The 23649-nt window shown below is 40.9% G+C and overlaps 1 protein-coding gene across 2 annotated transcripts in view; it reads left to right on the top strand.

Moving 5' to 3' along the window:
• Nucleotides 1–23649, top strand: part of rasal3 (RAS protein activator like 3) — an 89614-nt gene that overhangs the window by 11904 nt on the left and 54061 nt on the right. The window contains exon 3 of one of the 2 annotated variants that reach the window (XM_039770422.1): nt 1858–1942. In XM_039770422.1, coding sequence (XP_039626356.1) covers nt 1858–1942 — 85 coding nt within the window. Of the gene's footprint in view, nt 1–1857; nt 1943–10438; nt 10670–23649 lie in introns of those variants that run through there. The other variant, XM_039770423.1, reaches the window with a different exon arrangement.

Genomic DNA, 23649 nt, shown 5'->3' with positions numbered 1-23649 from the left:
GCACAGAGAATCAGTATTGGTAGTCCAGTCCAATTTGTCATCTCCCAGATATTTATAGGTCTGCACCCTCTGCACAGTCACCTCTGATGATTACAGGGTCCATGAGGGGCCTGGGCCTCCTAAAATCCACCACCAGCTCCTTGGTATTGCTGGTGTTATAATAATATATATTATTATAATATAAGATTATAATAAATGATTTATTTTTTAGAAATGTTGTAATAAGACAGACAAAAATATAAAATAATGTGCAAATTCTTCCAAATAATAAAATAAAAAATGAGTAAAAATAAACACCATCTTTACAAAATAAAGATGCACAAATAACACTAAGTTCCAAATCTCAGTTTTTCACAACAAAGCTTTTGAAGCCGATACCTCCAGTAGGTAACATGTCTGTTTGAACAGTGCAGACTACTTACGGTGGCGAGATACGCTGTACACCAGGGGTGCCAAATACGTCAATCGCGATCAACTGGTAGATCGGAAAGGTAGTGCAGGTAGATTGCATGCATTTAAATTCTAGTCTATCATATATCCTCCCTATGGCATTTGCCACTTGATTGACGTACAGGACGGCCAGTCTGAGATCTCTTCTCTTCTAACACACTGGTCATCCTGCACTCACGATCAAACGCATGAGATACTGCAAAACTCCGGCTATCTAAGTGATCTAGTTAGCCTTCCAATTTATATCGACTAAAGAAGGGATTTAAAAACAATTGTTAGTTATGGACTGGATGTGGAATTGGAAGAGGATTTTTTTTCTCACAATGTCACAATCGAAGTGCGTTTGTCTGATCTGTCAATCTATCATTGCTATTCCAAAGAAGGAAAGTGTGGAAAGGCACTTTCGAACTGCTCATAAAAACTACGAAACTGACTTCCTTCTGAAAAGCGACTGAATTCACGGACAAACAAAGATCAAGACCCAAATGAAGATTATATATATATATATATATATATATATATATATTTATATATAGAGATATATATATATATATATATATATACAGTGTGGGCACCCCTGCTTGTACACTGACAGTATCATACTGCATATTCACTTGCCCTCCAAATAGCACAACTGATAGAAAATAACATTAGAACAAGGCAGCCTGTGCACATACAAGAAGTCTCACTTTACCTTGACTGTCTGTGTCTGTGCATGTTTGGTTAAAACCTGCTTGTTCTTCACTCAAACCCAGTGAGTTGGCTCTCATTTTTCAGATGCAGTATTCTTTCTTTCCCTGTCCGCTGTCTGTGAGGAATTTGTGCCGCTAGGACGCAACAGTTTGTGTGTGGTCATGTGACTGCATGGCTACATCTGATTGGTGAAACGGACTCTTGTGATTATTGTTGCTACGTCTGATTGGTGAGACGGTCATGCAGTAGATCCACTGCCAGATTCTCTCTGGCAAAAATATAGTGTACTTTATCTAATGGAAAAAAAACGAATGATTCGAGTGTTGCCTAATGTAGCGGAGTAAGAGTAACGTTTCTTCTTCACAAATGTATTCAAGTAAAAGTAAAAAGTACGGTGCAGTAAAACTACTCATAGAAGTACAATTTTTTAAAAAAGTCACTCAAGTGAATGTAACGGCGTAAATGTAACTCGTTACTACCCACCTCTGACACACACCCATATATAATGTTTATATGTATATTTTAGATATATATATATATATATATATATATATATATATATATATATATATATATATATATTAATACTAATGTGAGTAATCACAACTTCAGTGCTGAGCTCTGACAGCAGGAATACTTCCCGTCTTCTTATTTAAAGGTCTTTTCTGAAACGTACCTTCAGACGCCTCACTCTCATTTTCCTCTTTTCTGCAGCCTGTCTATCGCACTCGGAACCGAATAAGTAGCTGCGTGTCCGAGGGCAGCCTTCACAACCTGGCCGGCAGCCGCGGCAATCTTGGTAAGTAACACGGTACGGTCCTGGGTGTCTAAAGGGAGCAAACAGCAGACGGGAAGACCGTGTGGACGGGTGTCGCTGATGAGTCGAGCACGGGGATCATTCTTGAATGTCCAGATCACAGAGTTCTTCATAACATTTTCGTCTCTCATAAATTATCATTTTTTTTACTTAATGTCAAAGGGAAGAGTGAACTAGCATATGAAGATTTGGAAACGAGTGTTTATATCCTTACTAGCCAAGCTGCACAGCACTGCCTACTACATAACACTCACCCCACACCCCACGCATTTGGCAACTCTCTTTTACAGTGCGCGCCAAAATAACGCGCCTAATCTAAGCCAATCACACGCAGACACTGAAAATTTGAGAAGTATCCAGCTGCATTCTGGACAGTTTTATATTTAAGCCTTTGATCCGCGGACTTCAAGTTCAGACCGTACGCGGGACATTATTGGTGAATGCAGAAAGAGGACACGGGCAGAGGGGGACACAAAGGTGGAGGCGCAGAGTTTTTGCAAGCTTGGTTAAACTGCAAGAAAAAGCCGCCGAATCAAGAGATGTTTGTAAATTTTAGGAGATCTCCTTCTTTGACTAAAAGCCAGCAACGACAAAGACAGGTACTTTTAAAACTGTACTTGGTGAGAAGTGCATTTGCGCAAAGTTTTTAATTCAGTTCAGTTTTTTTTTTAATCGTACCTCTTATAAGAGAATGTAGCTGTAATCTCTCAAAATATAAAAATTTGGCATGGTATCTCTGGCCAAGCGGAACGAAGGTACACTCCAAGTCAAACGTTGGCACTGTATCGGATCGCGTTCAGCTCTGTGGGGAGAGCGAAAAGCACGTGGCTGTGATACCACTGGCATTGAGCAGCTACCCTCTAAAACACACGTAGCTGTGATCTCTCTCTCAAAAAAAGTCAAATGTTACTCTTTAACAATCTCTAGATACTAATGTCTGCTGAACTAGCAGGTATCGCTAGTTCCAGGTACGCTCCAACACGTGGTGAGAGGACTCAACAGAGGCTGGCGCGTGAGTGAGGAGGGCCCTGCCCGGCAGCCTACTCCTGAGGTCCCGCATCCCCCTCTCCTAGGCCTGTCTCGCGATTTCGTGCAAATAAATCGGTCCCACAACCGAACTCTGATACTTAGAAGTCACAAAATCAACCAGAATGTTCAGGCAAATTATAGAAAAAAAAACCCCCAAATCTAAAGTTAAGTAGTTCTCTCTTGAAATGCGGACAGACAGACAGATAGATGTTGGATTTTATACATAGAGAGATGTAGAAATACAGTGCGGATTAACAATTAAGTCTCTTTTGTTATTTTCCTGTTGGTTCAACTTTTCCACTCCCTGAATTGTAATCTTCCTATTCCGTCTTCTTCTTTCAGCTGCTCCCGTTAGGCGTCACCACATCTTTTTCTATCTCTTCCTGTCCTCATCATCTCACTCTGTCACCCCCATCACCTGCATGTCCCCTCTCACCACATGCATAAACCTCCTCTTTGGCCTTCCTCTTCTCCTCTTCCCTGGCAGCTCTATCCTTAGCACCCTTCTCCCAATACACCCCTCATCTCTCCTCTGCACACGTCCAAACCCACACAATCTCACCTCTCTGACTTTGTCTCCCAACCTGAGCTGACCCTCTAATGTCCTCATTTCTAATCCTGTCCATCCTCGTCACGCCCAATGCCAATCTTAACATCTTTAACTCTGCCACCTCCAGCTCTGTCTCCTGTGCCACCGCTCCCAGCCCATATAACATAGCTGGTCTCACTATTGTCCTGTAGACCTTCCCTTTCTAAGAAAAGTAAATTTATAAAAATTAATCTGTTAAAAGAATTCTGTGACAAGAACACTGGGACATTGAAGAAAATTGTTAAGGGCAGATTTAACACAACTGTTAACATTTGTGCTTCATGTAAAGAACCATAGACACACAATAAATTATGGAATAGTGTGTTTGACAGGAGGATTTAAGGGCCCTTTAAATCCCGTGTATTGTTTATTTCAGTGTACTGCCATTCCGTGTGTTTTGTGAGTGAAGCCCTAGGAGGCGGGGCCACCCTAACATCACTCCTTCTGAGGCCTCACTCTGGCTGTTTAAGGCCATTGCTGAGTAAGCTTAGATCAGGAGATCATTGCGCTTGTGTTGGAGAATTTGTGTTACAATTTTTCGTTTGATTTCCTGGATTTTGTGACTTTCTGCCATTTGTTTTTAAGGATTACATCTTCTGGATTGTGATTTGGAATTTGTTTGCTTAGGATTACTTTTATGGCAATAAAGGGATTGTTACAAAATGTAGCAAAAGCCCCATAATTTGAGAGGGTGACTGTAAAATGGGCAAGCAAAGAATCTTTATAAATGAAGGATTTATTTGAAAAAAGGAAAATGGTCAAAAGAGCAAAAATCGGCAAAAAAAGGATTTGGCTGAAAGGCATAGCACCTCTTTACTATAATCAAAGAATGCTTACCAACATCTTAACTTCCTGAGACGTCTGAAGAAAGACATGATGTGTCCATAATGTTCACCATGCATTGTGAATCTGTGTTGAGTGAGGGATACAACCACTTTACACATGCTGGGCTCTACTAGTTACGAATTCTAAAATTAATTTGGGGATTATAGCACTAAGATGCCAGTTTTAGAAGCTTGATGATCAGTGTTGATACTATCATTACATCCAAAGCTGTAGTCGGTCAACAGTGCCCTCGCATAGCAGTTTTTATTATGTAAGTGTGCCAAGGTGGTATAAAGTGAAGGGGATATGGCTTCCTCTGTGGACTTTGGTCTGATGATATGCAAACTGGTGGTGCTCTATACTGCTTGGAATACTACATTTAATGTTTTTCAGCACTAGCCCATTATTATTTAGCATTTAATCGCAATGTGAATGAGTTTCACCAGTCTATAGTCACTGATGCAGACCACTTGCTTTTTCCATAGGGAAAAGGGATAGTTGTTGTTATTTGAAAGCAGGTGGAGACCACAAATTCTCTCAATGTGTGTTCTTTATATTTATTATATGTTGTAACTGTGCAGGCCCGCCGCCAGAAATATTTGGGCCCCAGACAACTGGATACGTGTGGGCCCCTCTGCCTTCCCCCGGGTCCCCACATGCCAAAACCTTCAAATACGTATACAAAATGATCGAAATGTAGTTTATCCGACAGCGACAATGCTGCATTTATGAATACCATACTTGATGAGTTAAGCCTTCTCGCACATCAAAGTTTGACTGCGAGAAGGAAAGCCAGTGCTAACGGAAGCTCGTAGTGGAATTGAAACAATACATTAATGAGATAAGCCTATGTATTATCTAACGTGTAATGGTACAATTATACCAATGCAATGAATAGGAGTAACATCTGAACATTTTAATATATACTAACGGTTAGGGTTATCTACATGGTGTACAACCAGTATGGTAACTTGCTGTATCAAACTTCAAAGTTTTCAGAAAATCCGGGTGATCCAGAATCTTTAGTGATACACACAAAACCAACGCACACTCGTCACTGCTTTAAAAGCAACAATAAACACCCAAGCGAATGAATTATCAAACTACGGAGACGGACTTCTGCTACACCATACACGTCAACATCCACGATAGTGCGCAACAATATCGCTGTGGTCTGAGACAGAACAGCCCCTTTGTGTGTGAAACGGAAGTATTCAATTACAGCGGCAAAGTCAATCCATTATCCACGTACCCTGTACAACAAACATACTAATCAACGTCAAGCTCAAGGACGTCGGCGTCGGCTCTCGTTTGTCTTTGAGAAGCGTGCCACTGCCGGCCCCCTTTGACAAGCGTGCTTCACACGACACGAGCACGATATCTACTTGCGTGGAGTGTGCGGCTATTAAAACACTCACTTGTATTGTTGTAAGCTAAATGATTTAACTTTTCTATTACATGTAACTTGAATAATTGTCCGAATATATATCTACGCGCACAACATCAGCATAAAAAAAATCAAGCGTGAAGGGGCCCCCTTCCGTTAGGGCCCCGGACCAGAGTCCCGTTTGTCCCCCCCTGGCGGCGGGCCTGAACAGTGGTATAGCGGGTCCGTGGCTTCCAATAAAAAGCCCGGGTTTTAAATCCGTATAGCAGTGCTGTTCTCCGTGGGTGCGACTGCACAACCGCGTGGAGTTAATGAGGTGGTTGGAGCGAGTCGCACCTGCACGTGTGATCGAGGAAAAGAGAAAGGAGGTTAAAGAACGGGAAAGAGCAGTCCTAGTAGGTACGATCTGGCCACCTGTAAGGAGGAGCGTTAGTCAGTTGCGCTCTAGGGGCCTGTTTGCCCCACTGAATGTTCAAATGAGTGGGGTGAGCAAGGCAGGTGTCCTCCCGAGGGATCCGAGGAGTGATTACGGGTGCGCGAAGGATGAAGGGAGGAGAGCCGACCTCGGACGGTTAGGCAGTGACATCCATAAGGAGGCCAAGACGGAGGTTGGCTTAAGGAGCTCGTGGCTGCTGGGTCTCCGCTGGCGGAGAGAGCAATGGGTGAGCTGGGGAGAAAGGGAGACGGAGGGAGACTGGATTTTAACTTCTGCACATTTTAACCTCGGATTTTAAAGGATTTATTTATTAGATTTTTTTTTTATCCCCACTGTAGACTGGTTTTATGGAAGATTTATTAAACTTGATGCACTGCACTTTTTGGCTTTGATTGTTTTAATAAAAGCACTTATGCACTTTTTGGAAATATCCCTTGGCATCATTTGAGATTTGTCCTCAGTTGTCAGCTCATCTCGGTTATAACTATCGACGGTGTTGGGTTCCCATAAGGACGTTGGGAGCGGGAAGAGAACCCGCATCGTCACAGTAACGTGTACAGGAAAGTAGACCAGATAGCAAAATGAATGGAAGAAATGATAAAGGATAAGATTGAGCAGCGCATGGCAAGTACAGGAGTTTAAGTGAACAGTCACTGTGGGGTCAGAAGAGGGAGGTCTTGTTTTACTTCTACTTCTTTCGGCTGCTCCTGCCACAGCAGATCATCTACGTTGTCCGCATATTGACTTGGCAAAATTTTACACCGGCTGCTTCCTGACGTAACCCTCCCCATCTATCCGGGCTTGGGACCGGCACGAAGAAACACACTGGTTTGTGCATCCCCTGTGGAATTCTATGAGGAGGCAACAAAAAGATTTGCTCAAAGTGGAGCAGATGATATTATTGATGTGGACTTTCCGAAAGCATTTGACATGGTGCCTCATGAGAAGGTGGGCATCAAACTAAAAGAAGTGGTAGTTCAGGGTGATGTTTTTAGATGAGTGCAGAATTGGCTCAGACACAGGAAGCAGAGGGCGATGGTGCGAGGAATCTCATCAGAATTTTGTGATGTTAAGAGTGGTGACCAGCAGGGGGGGCAGTGCTGGGGCTGACTGACTGAGAAGAAGTTCATTGTTGATTGAATTATCAAACCACAGAATAAAACTCTCTAATAAGAAGGCCACCCCTGAAAGTTCTCTGGGCACACAAGAACACTTGTGAGAGAAGTCGCAGAGTGACCAACAATTATTTTGAGTTCCTGGAGTAAAACTGCACCAGTCAGTCATATCAATAGTTCTACAGGACACTGGGCTTCTTTGGAGAGTGGCACAAGGGTAGCGATTATTCAAAATGAACCACGTGGAAGCAAATTTGGAGTTTTCCAGAAATGCATGAGAGTCACCGAGCTGCAGTGTGCAAAACAGGTTTTGTGGTCAGATGAGACAAATTTACCGCTTTTGGGCAAAGTTTAAAAAGGTGTGGTGTGAACATTACGCTAGTCATATACCTCACAAGATAACAGTCTTAACAGCTCAGCATGGTGGTGCTGGCGGCATTACGCTGGGGGGCCTGCTTTTCATGCAGGTACTGAGTATCTGGATAAAATAAAAGAAAGAATGCATGGTGGAAAATATATTCAAAATACCACAAAAAAACTTGGTTGAAACCTCATCTTTCAGCAGCACAATGATCTAAGCCACAAGGCAAAAGTAACCTCAGAGTGGCAAGAACTGAAAGGTTAACGTCCAGCAAAGCCTTGGTCACAGTCTGAGAGAATTTCTGACACTTTTCATGCTGTGCATGAGCGTCACCTGCCGGACCTTAACAACATTCAGTATGGGCCAACATTACTTCACAACGGGTGCGTGTGTACCCAAAATACAGAAAACTGTTATTGCCACAAACGATAGCTGTACAGAATATTAGTGTTGAACACCTATGCAAACAAAAATAAAAAAAAACTTAAAATATTAAAAATAATTTCATATCGCAAAGAACAAAATTTAAATGTACAGTTGTGCTTGAAGGTTTATGAACCCTTTAGAATTTTCTGTATTTCTGCATAAATATGACGTAAAACAACATCAGATTTTCACTCAAGTCCTAAAAGTAGATAAAGAGAAACCAGTTAAACAAATGAGACACAAATATTATACTTGGTCATTTATTTATTAAGGAAAATGATCGAATATTACATATTTGCGAGTGGCAGAAGTATGTGAACGTTTGCTTTCAGTATCTGGTGTGACCCTCCTTACTAAACGTTTCCGGTAACTTTTGTTCATTCCTGCACACTGGCTTGGAGGAATCTGAGCCCATTCCTCCATACAGAACAGCTTCAACTCTGATATGTTGGTGGGTTTCCTCACATGAACTGCTCACTTCAGGTCCCTCCACAACATTTCGATCGGATTAAGGTCAGGACTTTGACTTGGCCATTCCAAAACATTCACTTTATTCTTCTTTAACCATTCTTTGGTAGAACGACTTGTGTGCTTAGGGTTGTTGTCTTGCTGCATGACCCACCTTCTCTTGAGATTCAGTTCATGGACAGATGTCCTGACATTTTCCTTTAGAATTCTCTGATATAATTCAGAATTCATTGTTCCATCAATGAAGGCAAGCCGTCCTGGCCCAGATGCAGCAGAACAGGCCCAAACCATGATACTACCACCACCATGTTTCACAGATGGGATAAGGTTCTTATGCTGGAATGCAGTGTTTTCCTTTCTCCAAACATAATGCTTTTCATTTAAACCAAAAAGTTCTATTTTGGTCTCATCCGTCCACAAAACATTCTTCCAATAGCCTTCTGGTTTGTCCACGTGATCTTTAGCAAACTGCAGATGAGCAGCAATGTTTTTTTTGGAGAGCAGTGGCTTTCTCCTTGCCACCCTGCCCTGCACACCATTGTTGTTCAGTGTTCTCCTGATGGTGGACTCATGAACATGAACATTAGCCAATGTGAGAGAGGCCTTCAGTTGCTTAGAAGTTACCATGGGGTCCTTTGTGACCTCACCGACTATTACATGCCTTGCTCTTGGAGTGATCTTTGTTGGTTGACCACTCCTGGGGAGGGTAACAAATGGTCTTGAATTTCCTCCATTTGTACACAATCTGTCTCACTGTGGATTGGTGGAGTCCAAACACTTTAGAGATGGTTTTGTAATCTCTGTAACAACTCTTTTTGTGAGGTCCTCAGAAATCTCCTTTGTTCGTGCCATGATACACGTCCACAAACATGTGTTGTGAAGAGCAGAATTTGATAGATCCTGTTCTTTAAATAACACAGAGTGCCCACTCACACCTGATTGGCATCCCATTGATTAAAAACACCTGACTCGAATTTCACCTTCAAACTAACTGATCATCCGTGAGGTTCACATACTTTTGCCACTCACAAATATGTAATATTCGATCATTTTTCTTAGTAAATAAATGACCAAGTATAATATTTTTGTCTCATTTGTTTAACTGGTTTCTCTTTATCTACTTTTAGGACTTGAGTGAAAATCAGATGATGTTTTAGGTCATATTTATACAGATTTGATCAAAGTGGAGCAGATGATATTATTGATGTGGACTTTCAGAAAGCATTTGATATGGTGCCACATGAGAAGGTGGGCATCAAACTAAAAAGTGGCAGTTCAGGGTGATGTTTTTAGATGAGTGCAGAATTGGCTCAGACACAGGAAGCAGAGGGCGATGGTGCGAGGAATCTCATCAGAATTGGGTGATGTTAAGAGTGGTGACCAGCAGGGGTGCAGTGCTGGGGCTGACTGACTGAGAAGAAGTTCATTATTGGTTGAATTATCAAACCACAGAATAAAACTCTGTAATAAGAAGGCCACCCCTGAAAGTTCTCTGGGCACACAAAAACACTTGTGAGAGAAGTCACAGAGTGACCAACAATTATACATTACATATACATATACATACATATAGCAATTATTGTTACAACAGAAATCTAGAAAATTCTAAAGGGCTCACAAACATTCAAGCACCACTGTAGAGAGTTCAGCAGTTTCTGTGAAATAGAACTTAACACATTGTGCACATCCTTTAGACAAGAAAAAACAGGTAATTTCCAGTCATTTGAAGAGGGGAAAAGCAAGCCCATTTCGAAGACAATACAGGAAATGCTGATGAGAGCGATTAACAGTGGCCTCCCTTAAATACTTCCTCTCGATTTTTATGATAGTGTCACATGGCATGAGGGGAGCAGTAGTTTCTGAAGGCTTTGCTTTGCACTCTTTGCTCTTTAGAGAGGTGACCTCCGAGCACTTCACGAGGGGGCATCACAGACACGGTAGATGTAGAAGATGCGGCGCTTTGGAAACATGCCCGCCACGGTGTAGTGATCGAGAAAGAGACATTGCTTTGCAGTGAGGTGTGCCTGTAAGCGATGGGTCTGAAGAGGTGGCTAATATGTGGTGCCCAGCCAGGTAAGGTTTCTGCTGATAGCGATGATTGGTTCATGTTGGTTTGTGGAGATTGAATTAGGCCATCTTTAATCTACCTTTGGAGACAGATGTCACTGTGTGTCAAATAAGAAGGTTCTGTGGCCAGCAGGACCGCAGAGATGATTAGGATGTAGGTTGTCTTCTCAGTCTCTCCGTTTGCTCTTTTGCACTGGCATTTCTCAATATAAATAATTCATTTTTACTATATGTATGCATATATGTATATTTAAGACTTTTGCTATTGTATTTTCTTCCCGCAACACAACGACCTTTTATGTCACAGTAGTTTGTGAGTCGAAACTGATCTGATGTGAGTAGCTAGGAGTACGTGTGTGACTGTGTGGCTGGGGTCGGCTCCTGCTTGACCTCTGATGCCATCAAGATAGACTTCATCGTAATGTGACGCATAAACAATTAAGGAAGTTCAGAAATGGATGGATGGAGGGATAATGCTGTCGGTCACTTGACATTGTTGTTATTCTCTGTTTATCAAATGCTGGCAATCTCTTTGTCACTATGAAAGAATTACCTATGTACGGCTGTCATTTAAATGTTAAGTGAATTAGGGTTAGGGTGAAGCAAGGGCAAACATCTATCCATCCATTTACTGCATCCACGTTATCCGTTTTTATATTTGCAGGGATAGCATGCATAACAAGATAGGGGCTAATCGACCCTCTGTCCCTCCTAATTTTCATCTTCTTCCTCCTCCTTCAGTGCTGTCTTATGTTTTTATCCCTCTCAACTTTGGTATCTCCTCTTCCTTAAGCCAGTAAGTCTTCTCCCAGCGCTTTGGACTTAGTTTACATCTGGTTCAAAGCGACTTTTAAACCACATCTTAGATAAACGTCAGAGCTAAATCAAAGAATCAATCAGTGGAGCCACAATATGGCTACAGCAGAAGCCAATCTAGAGCTTCCTGTAGTATGTATTTGTGTCTCTGAACCACTGAACCTGCAGCTCAGAAGGGACCAGGTCATCATGGCAGCCAACCAACCCATTGTAAAAAAAGAATGTGTGGTTAAAGTCATTACTGGTGTGCCAGTCTGGATGGAGATTATTGGCTCTGTACCAGTCCTTCCAGGGCTTACCCTTAAAGACATAACTTGCTCTGTCCTTTGATTTTGAATCCAGGCTTCTGGTTTAAAAGCCATTTGGCCATTTTCTCTTTTTGAATGTAGGATCAGGCATCTCTGGCACCTCCAGCTGTAGAAACATAAACTAAATTGCATTGTTATGCTGTACGCCCTTTGTTCTCCTGGGGGACTTACCCTGACTTTCATTCTGTTTGCAACTGTTTGGCTCTTTTACTTCAGCTACTCCGGTAATGTCTCTCATGAGTCACCACTGCTGCAATTATTTGAGATCATTTCCCCTCAGAACAGTTCTCAGACCAGTACCACCTTGGGAAGCCCTGGACAAAAGTAAAAACGGAATGATGGACGGTGAGGCGTCTGCCGGTTCACTCTCCTTTAACTCTTTTAGGGCAAATGTCAACTTTTGTCAACAGCAGGACTTGAGGTTGGATGTTGACTTTAGTTAACATCCAGGGGTAGAGGGTAATAATCAGCTGTAGACGTCGACAAAACTCGCCATCACATTACGGTAGACCACCTTTGCTAAGAGGACTGTTAGACTCATTGACTTGACATCGAATCCCTGTGTGTGTGTGTGTGTGTATGAGGAACGTAGAGTGAACAACATCTAGAATGGCATTGATGTCGAACAAAAAAGCAAAGCGATTGTGCAAAGCAAAATACTCTTTGGGCATTATTAATTTTTTTTTGCTTTATGCATATTATTGCTATGTCAGACGGACTTATCAAACTCTGATTTTGATGCAAGTGATCTGGAAATCAAAAACGAAAGGCAGGTAGCTGTTTCCTTTCTGGGAAGTGCCTTTCAGAATATAAATGGTTAGACAAACAGGTATGTAGTAAGTATGTAAGCCGTGTTACAGATGATCTTAGAAAGCTAATGTTTAATGTTAGTTAGTTTTGGGGAACAATATTCAGACCTGGGAGAAAAATGAAAAAATAATTAGCCCTGAAAGAGTTAAAGTCAGTTGTAGCTGAAGCAGAAAGCTTGACAACCTTTAAGAAGAATCTGAATGAGATGTGGGGGACAGCGGGCTCGATGGACTGAATGGTCGCCTCTCGTTTCTCGTTATTTCTTCAGTTCATTTGAAGGGAAAACATGGTCCCTTTTTTCAAGTCTTGTGTTCTTAAGCAGATGAATTAGCGAAAAGCAAACACAAACGACTCATTTTGCTGTTTACCATGAATGTTGCCGTAGTTTTTGGTGTTTATTCTATTTTTAAATCATTTTTTCATTTAACGTGATATTTTAAGTAAACTATGCATTTTGCTTGCCATAAAGACATTCTACAAAGTAGAGACGTCTAGTGTTTAGTGAGCATTCTGCTTCTATAAATACAGATTGATTATTGTTAGAAATTACACGCCTTTTTTTACGCTTTCTTAATTACGCAAGTTTTAAGACTTTTTAGCAGTAGACATTTTTATTTTTAAACTTGCAGATTGCCGAATAGCAGACCTGTATTATTATAAAAGTACTCGTATTTACACTCATTATCACTCTTAACTGTTTTTCATATTTTAAGCTGCTTATCATGAAAGGCTCTGTATAAAGACGGGTTATATACTGTATTCATTATTTTAACTCACTCACATATCAAGACAAGAACAGGCCATTCAAAGCTCGCCAGTCCTATCGACTTCATTCTTCCAAAATAACAGCTTTGAAGGTCGCTTAAGTCCTCCTGTCCACCACACTACGTGGTAGCTTATTCCAAGTGTCTGTGGCTCTCTGTGTAAAGAAAAACTTCCTAATGTTTGCGTGAAATTTCCCCTTCACAAGTTTCCATCTGTATCCCCGTTTTCTTGATGAACTCATTTTTAAAGTCACTGTCTCGATCCACTGGACTGATTCCCTTGTTAATTTTACAGTATAGTACTGTGTCTCCTCGATGAATCCTTGGGTACCGCTGGTTTGACCTTGTTTTGAATGAGTGGTTCCTCATGGAGTCCCGAGTAAGGCACATTAGCTGCATTGTGTGAGAGCGTCAGTTACAGCACTACAGCCATGTGGCACGATTACCCGAGGGTGATCCGGCTGACAAGATTCTCATTGTTGAGAACCCCAGCGACTGGACCAGGCCCATGTAACACCTGGCTGTAACGGATAGATGGTCATTTCCAGTGGGTGGGACTGGGCCACATGTCTGCTTGGAGGGCCGGAGTTGTTTCATCATGTGGTTAGTGCAGTAACGCACCATACCAGCACATGCTCCCTGACCTGACTTGCACTGGTACTGGTATCTGATTCTCCCATGAGTTGGGGAACTAACTAGATTTTGGAAGCAAGCACAGCCTGTGCTCTTCCCCTGTATAAATGGTAAGATCTGGAGGAATTGTAAACTAGACAAATACAAGCAAGGTTACCAGACACTGCCAGGGTGGGGGCACCAACTAAATGTTGGAACGAAACCTAGCCTACAGTCTGTGCAAAACTTGGCAGGGAGAGGCTCAACGGTGTGGATCTGCAAACATGCATTCAGCTTTAGACAGGTTTATAGGGAAATTGTTGGCATGTGTACAATTAAAAATTAAAGGTGCCAATGTGTTTCTTCAGAGCGATGCCAAAGAGGAACCATTTTTAGCTCCCAAAAGATCCATCCACATGAAGGTTCCAGAAAGAACATTTTATTTATTTGGATCTGTAACAGGCACCATTCAGTAAATAACTGTAGATAGATAGATAGATAGATAGATAGATAGATAGATAGATAGATAGATAGATAGATAGATAGATAGATAGATAGATAGATATGAAAGGCACTATATAATAGATAGATAGATAGATAGATAGATAGATAGATAGATAGATAGATAGATAGATAGATATGAAAGGCACTATATAAAAGATAGATAGATAGATAGACAGATAGATATGAAAGGCACTATATAACAGATAGATAGATAGATAGATAGATAGATAGATAGATAGATAGATAGATAGATAGATAGATAAACTTTATTTATTCCCAGGAGGAAATTTTGCAGATCTTCTACAATAGGCTAAGATGGTAACAGATTTATGAAATACCAGCGGGTCCTGACTTTTGTGCCACACAGTAACACAGGCTTAGCTCAGGTTTTCTTGATCTCTTAGTGTCCTACTAGTTAGTCTGCCATACATTAAATATTTCTGTTTATTTTCTGGATATCAGGAGGTTTTTCAAAGCACAAAGAAAAACTTCATATGCAGAGAACTCTTCCCAGAATAAACTGCTTCAGTGTCAGGCAGTGGCTCTATGAAGGACCATACAACCCATTAAAGAACCATAGAATGCCATTATTTTTAAGAGTGTACAGATATTAAAGAGATTTTTTTTTTTCAGATTAATTTCTTAAAAGCATCAAATGGTATTAAAATAAATAGCAATATGTTAGCATCTGCCAGTGAAAGTAAAGGAAATCAGATTCCAGTCTCTAATGACTCTTAAACTTTAAAGTCAACATGCCTACAGGGTTGAACAAGGCCAAGGGGGTGAGAAGGCTTTCTGCAAATGTCCCGAAATATCCTACAGTGCAAGGAGTCGTCTTCTAATTGGTTGTATTTTTTTGCGAGTCTAATTTTATTGCATTTCTATTTCTAACAAAATTGGTTGCACTTTGCTTTACTACTGCCCTTAATGTCTAAGCATTTTCCACATAGATTTTGTGTGGATAGGTCCACTGCGACTGCACAGTTCATGCGAGAAGACAGTTTCCCCTAAGGGATTAATAAAGTATCTCTCTATTATAAAAAGAAACCTTACAAGACTTTTTTCCTTAGACGTGACGTGATCTTTTGAAGAGAGACAGAGTGACCCTTTCACTTCCTGTGAGACAGACAAGTCACGTCAACCTTACAACCTTTTGACGCAAGCCCCGCGATACACATGCAGAGCAGGTTAGAGATTATGGAAGTAGGAAAATTTGAAAGTCTCAAAAAGTGAGAGTAAAGATTGCATTAGTGCAAACAAACTGAAAATATTACTCGGTGAAATAACAGAACAGTGAAAAGAGATCGAATATTCAGGTGCTGTACAGGCTTTTAAACGTTTGAAGCGCTGCACGAGATGCAGATCTCGTGGCACAGCTTCTGCAGCAGCAAGCCAGCAGCTGATCGAGCAAAGAGGAGGTAAAAAAAAACAACTGTTACTTGTTTCCCATTGTATTACCATTTTTGAGGGGGTTTCTGGGGAGCGACCGCATCTCCTTGGTGTGTGTTCAGCCCCCCTCTTGACAACGGCGCATAGTGCTGGCGGGGGGCAGGGGAAGGGGTATGCGAGCGAAGTTCAGATCACACGGCATGGCAGCAGCAGCAAGCCAGCAGCTGATCGAACAAAGAGGAGGTAAAAAAAAAAACTGTGTTTGTTTCCCATTGTATCACCGTTTAAGAGGGGTTCTGGAGGAGCAGCCACGTCTCCTTGGGGTGCTTCAGCCCCCCTCTTCACAATGGCACATATCGCTGGCCTAAGGGGTTGACGAGCGATGCGAGCAGGCAGCAAAAAAAAGATCCACAGCCACAGCTGGTTTTGCATAAAGGGTCAGGCTTCTAACTGCTTCAAGGTAGGAACTCTGCCTCCTGTCCTCTCAGGTCCTTTATAAACGTTCTCTTTCATTGCATGGCGAGTTTCTGTACCATAGACATAGAATTACTAGACGCCACATGACCAATCGTACGTCAACGTCACCGCCATATTGCGAGTGGCACTGCTGTGGAGTGAAGTAATGAATGGTGTACTGCTTGGGATTGTGCAAACCGCTGTACACTCCAAACCGGATCCGGTGGATTTCACTTCATAGGTAAGGCTGAACAATTGTTTTGGTTATATTTGGCCATTAGAAAATCCCGTTTTATAATATTAGCACTCAAGGTCACCTTACAATAAAATTAAACAACATCAGTAAAATTAAAACAAGAGAATGATAAATCAAAAAGCAATAATTAGCAAACAAACAAAGATAATGGGCAGTAACAGTGCAAAGTTCACAATTGGTATGCCAGTTTGAAAAGACAAGTTTTAAAATGTGTTATTGAATCGTGCTGACGGATATGAGCGGGAAGAGAATTCCCGAGTTGAGGAGCACCAGAAGAGACGCTCGAGCTGCCATAGCACTGAGTCTGACGTGCGGTACAGAAAGTCGAGCTGCAGATGAGGATCTGAGTGAGCGAGAGGAGTGCCAGTCTGGAGGAGATCAGTGAGGTGTGGAGAGCTTTAAATGTTAAGAGCGGGATTGTGTATTGTATTCTGTTGTTAACAGGGAGCCAGTGAAGTTGAAAGAGAATCGGTGTGATATGTTCAGTGGATTTAGAACAGCAGGTTATTATCCTGGCAGCAGAATTCTGAAGACGTTGTAAGCGATGGATACGTTTTTGTGGGATGACAGATAGAATAGCATTACAGTAATCTGTACGTGGGGTGACTCGGGCATTAAGCGATACTTCAGTACTGTGTTGCGTAAGAACAGGACGAAGTCTAGAAATGTTTCAGAGATGGAAGAAGGCAGTCCGAGAAATGTTACTTATATGGGAGGAATTATTTAATAATAATCATAATTATTATTATTTAATAATTGCCATTATTAGTGTATAAATGGATATAAATAATTGCATGTAAACGATTCTCCAAAATCTGTTGTATGTAAACGATACTGTTTGAAACGTTATTGTTTTTTCATCAGAAAGCCCGGTTTCCATGTCTACCTGTATTAGCTTAAATGGCACTTTTTCCACTTGCAATACGGCGGACGCGCTGACGTATCGTGTCAACTGGGCCACACAGTGAATGCGGCGTCTATCTATATATGTCCATGTTCTATACTGGGCGATCTGGAGAATTGAGGGAAGTGACCTCAGGTGGTTTCCTGGGTTTTTTTCAGGACTGCGGAGGAAAGGGGAGAGAGTATTAGCGATTGCATCCCCTTCTGATGTGGAGTGGTACTGTCAGGTCGGTAATTCCCAACGTGGGGCGTACACCCCACTGGGGGGCAATTTGATTTTTTAGGGGGGGCAATTTGAGAATTTAGGTATGTTAAATTATAAAGTGAAAAAACAGAAATTCACTGTTAAAAAATGATAGAAAAAACAAATTTATATAAACATATTAGGGAGAGTGAAGAACCCTTTATGATTTTACAACTGGCTTGGGGTTTTCTACTTAGAAATCATTTTTTACCATTAAAATAATGTGAATTGTAACAATGATTATAAAATTTTGCAATATAACAAAAATATAAAATGATCAAAATATTACAGAAAAAGGCATCATTAAAGTTATTTTATATTTATGAATACCACTCCTCTTATTATATGTTTTCAAAACTGTATTTTCATATTACTTCATGTTTTAGCAATTTCTTAGTGATTTCTGTGTCAGTACTTCAACTGTCCTTTCCCTCTTTTGTTTCCACGTTCTTTGGAAGCTTGTTTAGACCAAATGAATGACATTATGGGCTTCCTCCACATGAGTAGGAGTTCACTTTTTGAATAGGTAATCATAAGAATAAGATATATGTTACAGAGGGGGACATCATGATTTTAGAGAGGCCATGATGGGGCACCACTGTGCTAGGTGCTCATGTTCCCTTAGTGCTCGTGTCTGACATGGGGTACCACTAAATTACAGCTTAGTCTTGTCAGTTAACCTAACAACAAGGCTTTGGGATTTCTGGAGTACCCAGAAAAGAGTTTGGATTGTGACAGGGAGAATGTGCAACCTCCACACAGACAGAGAGCAGGCCTGGAATCAAACCCAGGGCCTAGAAGCCATGAGAGACCAAGTAAAGAAATTGAAAATGCAAAAGCATATTGACATTAAAGTGTTCCAAATAATCCAAAAAAGTCCCATCCATGAACTACACATTCACAACAACAACAACAACATTTACTTCTATAGCACATTTTCATACAAATAATGTCGCTCAAAGTGCTTTACATGATGAAGAAAAGACAAAGTAAGAATTAAAATAAGAGAACACTAATTAACATAGAATAAGAGTAAGGTCCGATGGCCAGGGAGGACAGAAAAAACAAAAAAAAAACTCCAGACGGCTAGAGAGAAAAAATAAAATCTGCAGGGGCTCCAGACCATGAGACCACCCAGTCCCCTCTGGGCATTCTACCTAACATAACTGATCAGTCCTCTTTGTATTTAGGGTTCTCTTGGAAGGACTTGATGATGACAGTCACACAGACTTCTGGCCATCAATGTAGGACATCACTTTGCTTTGAGTAGATGGTGGTGGTGCAGATCACCACCACAGAAAACCCTGAAAAGAAACAGAAGAGAGAGTAGGGGGTCAGTACGGATTTTAGAGCCACCGTGAATTGTTACGATAATGAATTGAATACACAGAGTATCAGGATTAAATGAAGGTGAAGTTACGAGAAGGCCATGTTAAAGTAATGTGTTTTCAGCAGTGTTTTAAAGTGCTCCACTGTATCAGCCTGGTGAATTCCTATTGGCAGGCTATTCCTGATTTGAGGTGCATAACAGCAGAAGGCCGCCCGCCTCACCACTTCTTTTAAGTTTAGCTCTTGGAATTCTAAGGAGATAATCATTTGAAGATCTAAGGTTACGATTTGGAATATAAGGTGTCAGACATTACGATATATAAGATGGAGCAGATTATTTAAGGCTTTGTTAACCATAAGCAGAATTTTAAAGTCAATTTTGAATGACACAGGTAACCAGTGTAGTGACATCAAAACTGGAGAGATGTGCTTGGATTTTCTTTTCCCAGTTAGGATTCTAGCAGCTCCATTCTGCACTCATTGCAGTTGATTTATGGTGGTCCTGAGAGGAGTGCGTTACAGTAATCTAGTCAACTGAGAACAAAAGCGTAAACTAATTTCTCAGCATCTTTCAATGATATAAGAGGTCTAAATTTTGCTGTGTTCCTTAAGTGAAAAAATACTGTCCTAGTGGTCTGATGAATATGCGATTTAAAATTCAGGTTACAGTCAACAGTTACCCCTAAGTTCTTTACTTCCATCTTGACTTTTTATCCTAATGCATCAAATTTATTTCTAATAATATCATTGTCTCCATTATTGCCAATCACTAAAATTTCTGTTTCCTCTTTATTTAGCTTGAGAAAATTACTATTTATCCAATTAGAAATACCAGTAAGAAACTGTGTTAGTGAATTAACAGAGTCGGGGTCATCAGGTGCTATTGATAAGTACAGCTGTGTGTCATCAGCATAGCTGTGGTAGCTCACGTTGTGCCCCGAGATAATCTGACCTAACGGAAGCATGTAAATCGAAAAGAGCAGCGGACCCAGGATAGAGCCTTGTGGACCACCATCTAGAGTATCAGGGGTCTTTTGAAGTATAATTACCACAACTAACAAAGAACTTTCAACCTGCCAGGTAGGACTCAAACCAATTTAAGACCCTGCCAGAGAGGGCCACTCATTGACTAAGGTGATTTCTAAGAATATTGTGATCAATGGTGTCAAATGCGGCACTCAGATCTAAGAGGATGAGAACAGATAAAAGGCCTCTGTCTGCATTTACCCGCAAGTCATTTACTACTTTAACGAGTGCAGTTTCTGTGCTGTGATTTGTTATTGAGGTGGTCATTTAACTGCATAATGACTGCCTTCTCTAAAATGTTACTTATGAAAGGCAGGCAACACCATCTGGAGTTAGCCTGAGCTTAGTGACCAAAGAAATGTGCACATTTGTAGTGAAAATTTACCACCTTTAAGGTAAACTTTCTAGCATTCATTCTCAGTATGGGTAATGGACAACCTGGTGGTCCTTTGTGACCATCCCATTTGTACTGTAGGCCTCCAGGGTCTTCAAAAGCCTTTTCCCTCACATTGAGTGATGCTCCTCAAGCACATATTTCTTTTTCAGTCACTTTTTTGAATTTTTGGGTAACAAAGCAGTAAGCCCAATTTTTCATGACACTTGGACATTTGTAGAAACTAATTGCTGGAAGTTTAGTTGGAAGTTAGCCTTGACCACCAGGGTCCACTACATTGTTTTTATGTCTCTCTCTCCCTGGAAACTCATAAAGGGCAAACACAAACAGTTTACCCACATCTTGTACCATCACAATCAAAGTATGGTGGTTGGAGGACAGCAGCGGATGAGGAGGCCCATCCGTTTCAGGGCACTCACAATTTTGACAGTTTGTGTCCATACTAAGAGAGAGAATCAATGTCAAGTCCAGGTGAAAAGCACCTCAACTCAGAAGAAAAGCAGATGCTGGTAGACAGGCCAAAAACTAACCAAGCAATTGAAAATGCACTTCTGTGGTTCAGAGTAGAAGAGAAAAAAATGCTGTGCAGGGTTTCACTTTGTGTATCTGTTGACTACAATGAAGCACATGTAGGTGACATCTGACCCTCTCTGCCTCTGTCTCGGACTTTTGTGTTCAAACTGAAGCATCCAGCAGCCTACGTTCAAGTGCAAATAAACCACATCCTGTTGAAGTCGTCTGGGGTGATGAGCTGTGTTTCCTGCTGAGTTGAGTAAGATGTATGTCCGTTATGAACAATGATGGCAGAGGATAACTGATAAAAAATCTGAAGCAAACAGGCCATACCTGTCCTACTGAAGAGGAAACAGTCAGGGTGTTCAGGACTTTAGCGCATGTTTCTTAACTTCTGATATCTTTCTTTCTGTGTCCATTTGTGCAACATTGACATCATTCCATGCCAGATTAACGTGTGCATGCAGTCGTCGTTCTGATGCCACTTGCACATCCATCTGTCCTTTTTCTGAACCTCTTTCTTCAGCTTTATGGTCAGGGTGGGCTGTAATGGGGGCAGCGAGCTCAAGTCTTGAGCTTGGTGCCAGTCCTTTGCAAGACATGCTCAGGCACACAGCCACCTACTGCATGTTGTGTTATGGTTTCCAGATATAACTGTTTATAATGTGAAGTTTGATGTTAAAAGATAATATATGAAGAGAAATGTATGCATTTGCTTTATACATAAAATGTATTATTATTATTATTATTATTATGTGAAATATGCAGTAAAATATTTTAAAATGTATTATTATTATTATTATTATGTGAAATATGCAGTAAAATATTTTAGTATGCATTATTATTATTATTATCCATCCATCCATCCATTATCCAACCTGCCACATCCTAATCACAGGGTCACAGGGGTCTGCTGGAGCCAATCCCAGCCAACACAGGGCGCAAGGCAGGAAACAAACCCTGGGCAGGGCACCAGCCAACCACAGATCATTATTATTATTATTATGTGAAATATGCAGTATAATATTTTAGTATGTACAGCATGTATTAGATAGATAGATAGATAGATAGATAGATAGATAGATAGATAGATAGATAGATAGATAGATAGATACTTTATTAATTCCAAGGGGAAATTCACATAATCCAGCAGCAGCATACTGATAAAAAACAATATAAAATTAAATAGTGATAAAAATACAGGTAACACAGACAATAACTTTATTATTATTATTATGTGAAATATGCAGTATAATATTTTAATATGTATTATTATTATTACGTGAAATATGCAGTGTAATATTTTAGTAGGTGTGTTCAGAATAAATTTGAACTGGAAGCACAGGTTCAGAATATCGATGGATTGATATAAATATTCCAACTTTGAAATATAATCTATACTAATAAAAGGCAAAGCCCTCACTGACTCATCACTAATTCTCCAACTTCCCGTGTAGGTAGAAGGCTGAAATTTGGCAGGCTCATTCCTTACAGCTTACTTACAAAAGTTAAGCAGGTTTCATTTTGAAATTCTACACATAACGGTCGATAACGGTCAACAACGTCCGCCATGCTGAACTTTCTTATTTATGGCCCCATCTTCACAAAATTTGGTAGGCGGCTTCCCTGCGCTAACCGAAACGGATGTACATACTTATTTCAGTGGTATGATGCCACTGTCGGCCACCATATTGAACTTTTCAGTGGTCTTTGTTACCTATTAGCCCATCTTCAAGAAATTTGGTACGCGGATTCCCAACGCTAACTGAACCCTACTTATGTACAGGTACATATAAACGTCCAGAGCCTGCAGCTCGGTCACCGTGTCAGGCGGCGTTGGGTCCCCCATCCCAACTCCTCCCACGTTGTTGGCTGCCTGCCTATATAAGGCCGTCCGTCCCTCCAGTCTCTACATTCCCTTCCTTGCTTCGCCACGGGATTCATGTCTCCCTGCTGATAACTACAGCCTTTTTATTTAATCCACGGCTTCTCCGCTGTTTTATTGTTCATTTATTACGATTATAGTGATTGTGTAGGTACTTTAGACTTACTTTACATTGTTCAGGTACCCATTTCCTTTATCGTTCCAACCGTACCCCCATTAACATGTCTATCGAGGTAATCACCATCGATCAAAGAACTGTCACTTACCGAGTGGTTTCCATGCCTGGAGATGGCACCTACCTTTTCCATTCTCTTTGTTACATATTGCACGGCCATATCAGGCTCACTCTTGATATCCGGAGGAACATTGTGTCTTATGTATTGAATGACTGGGACAGGTTTAAGGTGTGGACTGATGACGGTACAGGAGATAATTAGACTGCACAGGAGCACTAGAAGAGTGAAATGCTTAAGCCCTTCACCTATGGTTCTGCATGTGAGTTGATGGCTGCAGCTGAATTGTTCAGTTGTCGCTTTCAAATGTACCAAAATGGCCAAATATTTTACACCTTTGGACAACCACCAATGCCTCTTAAACATCTTAGATTGACAGGTGACGATTTCAGTAGTGGACACTTTGATGTTTATGATTGTTTAAACTCTCAAAAGCTGGATGTGAAGTTATCGATGATGCCGGTTGTATACTTACAACGCTTGACAGATGCTGAATGTCACTTCAACACAAGTCCTGCAAATACTGTCGTCATTGAAACAAACC

The sequence above is a fragment of the Polypterus senegalus genome, chromosome 12 (assembly GCF_016835505.1).
Source record: "Polypterus senegalus isolate Bchr_013 chromosome 12, ASM1683550v1, whole genome shotgun sequence".
In the NCBI taxonomy this organism is placed as follows: domain Eukaryota; kingdom Metazoa; phylum Chordata; class Cladistia; order Polypteriformes; family Polypteridae; genus Polypterus; species Polypterus senegalus.
This window is presented reverse-complemented; position numbering and strand designations above follow the sequence as displayed.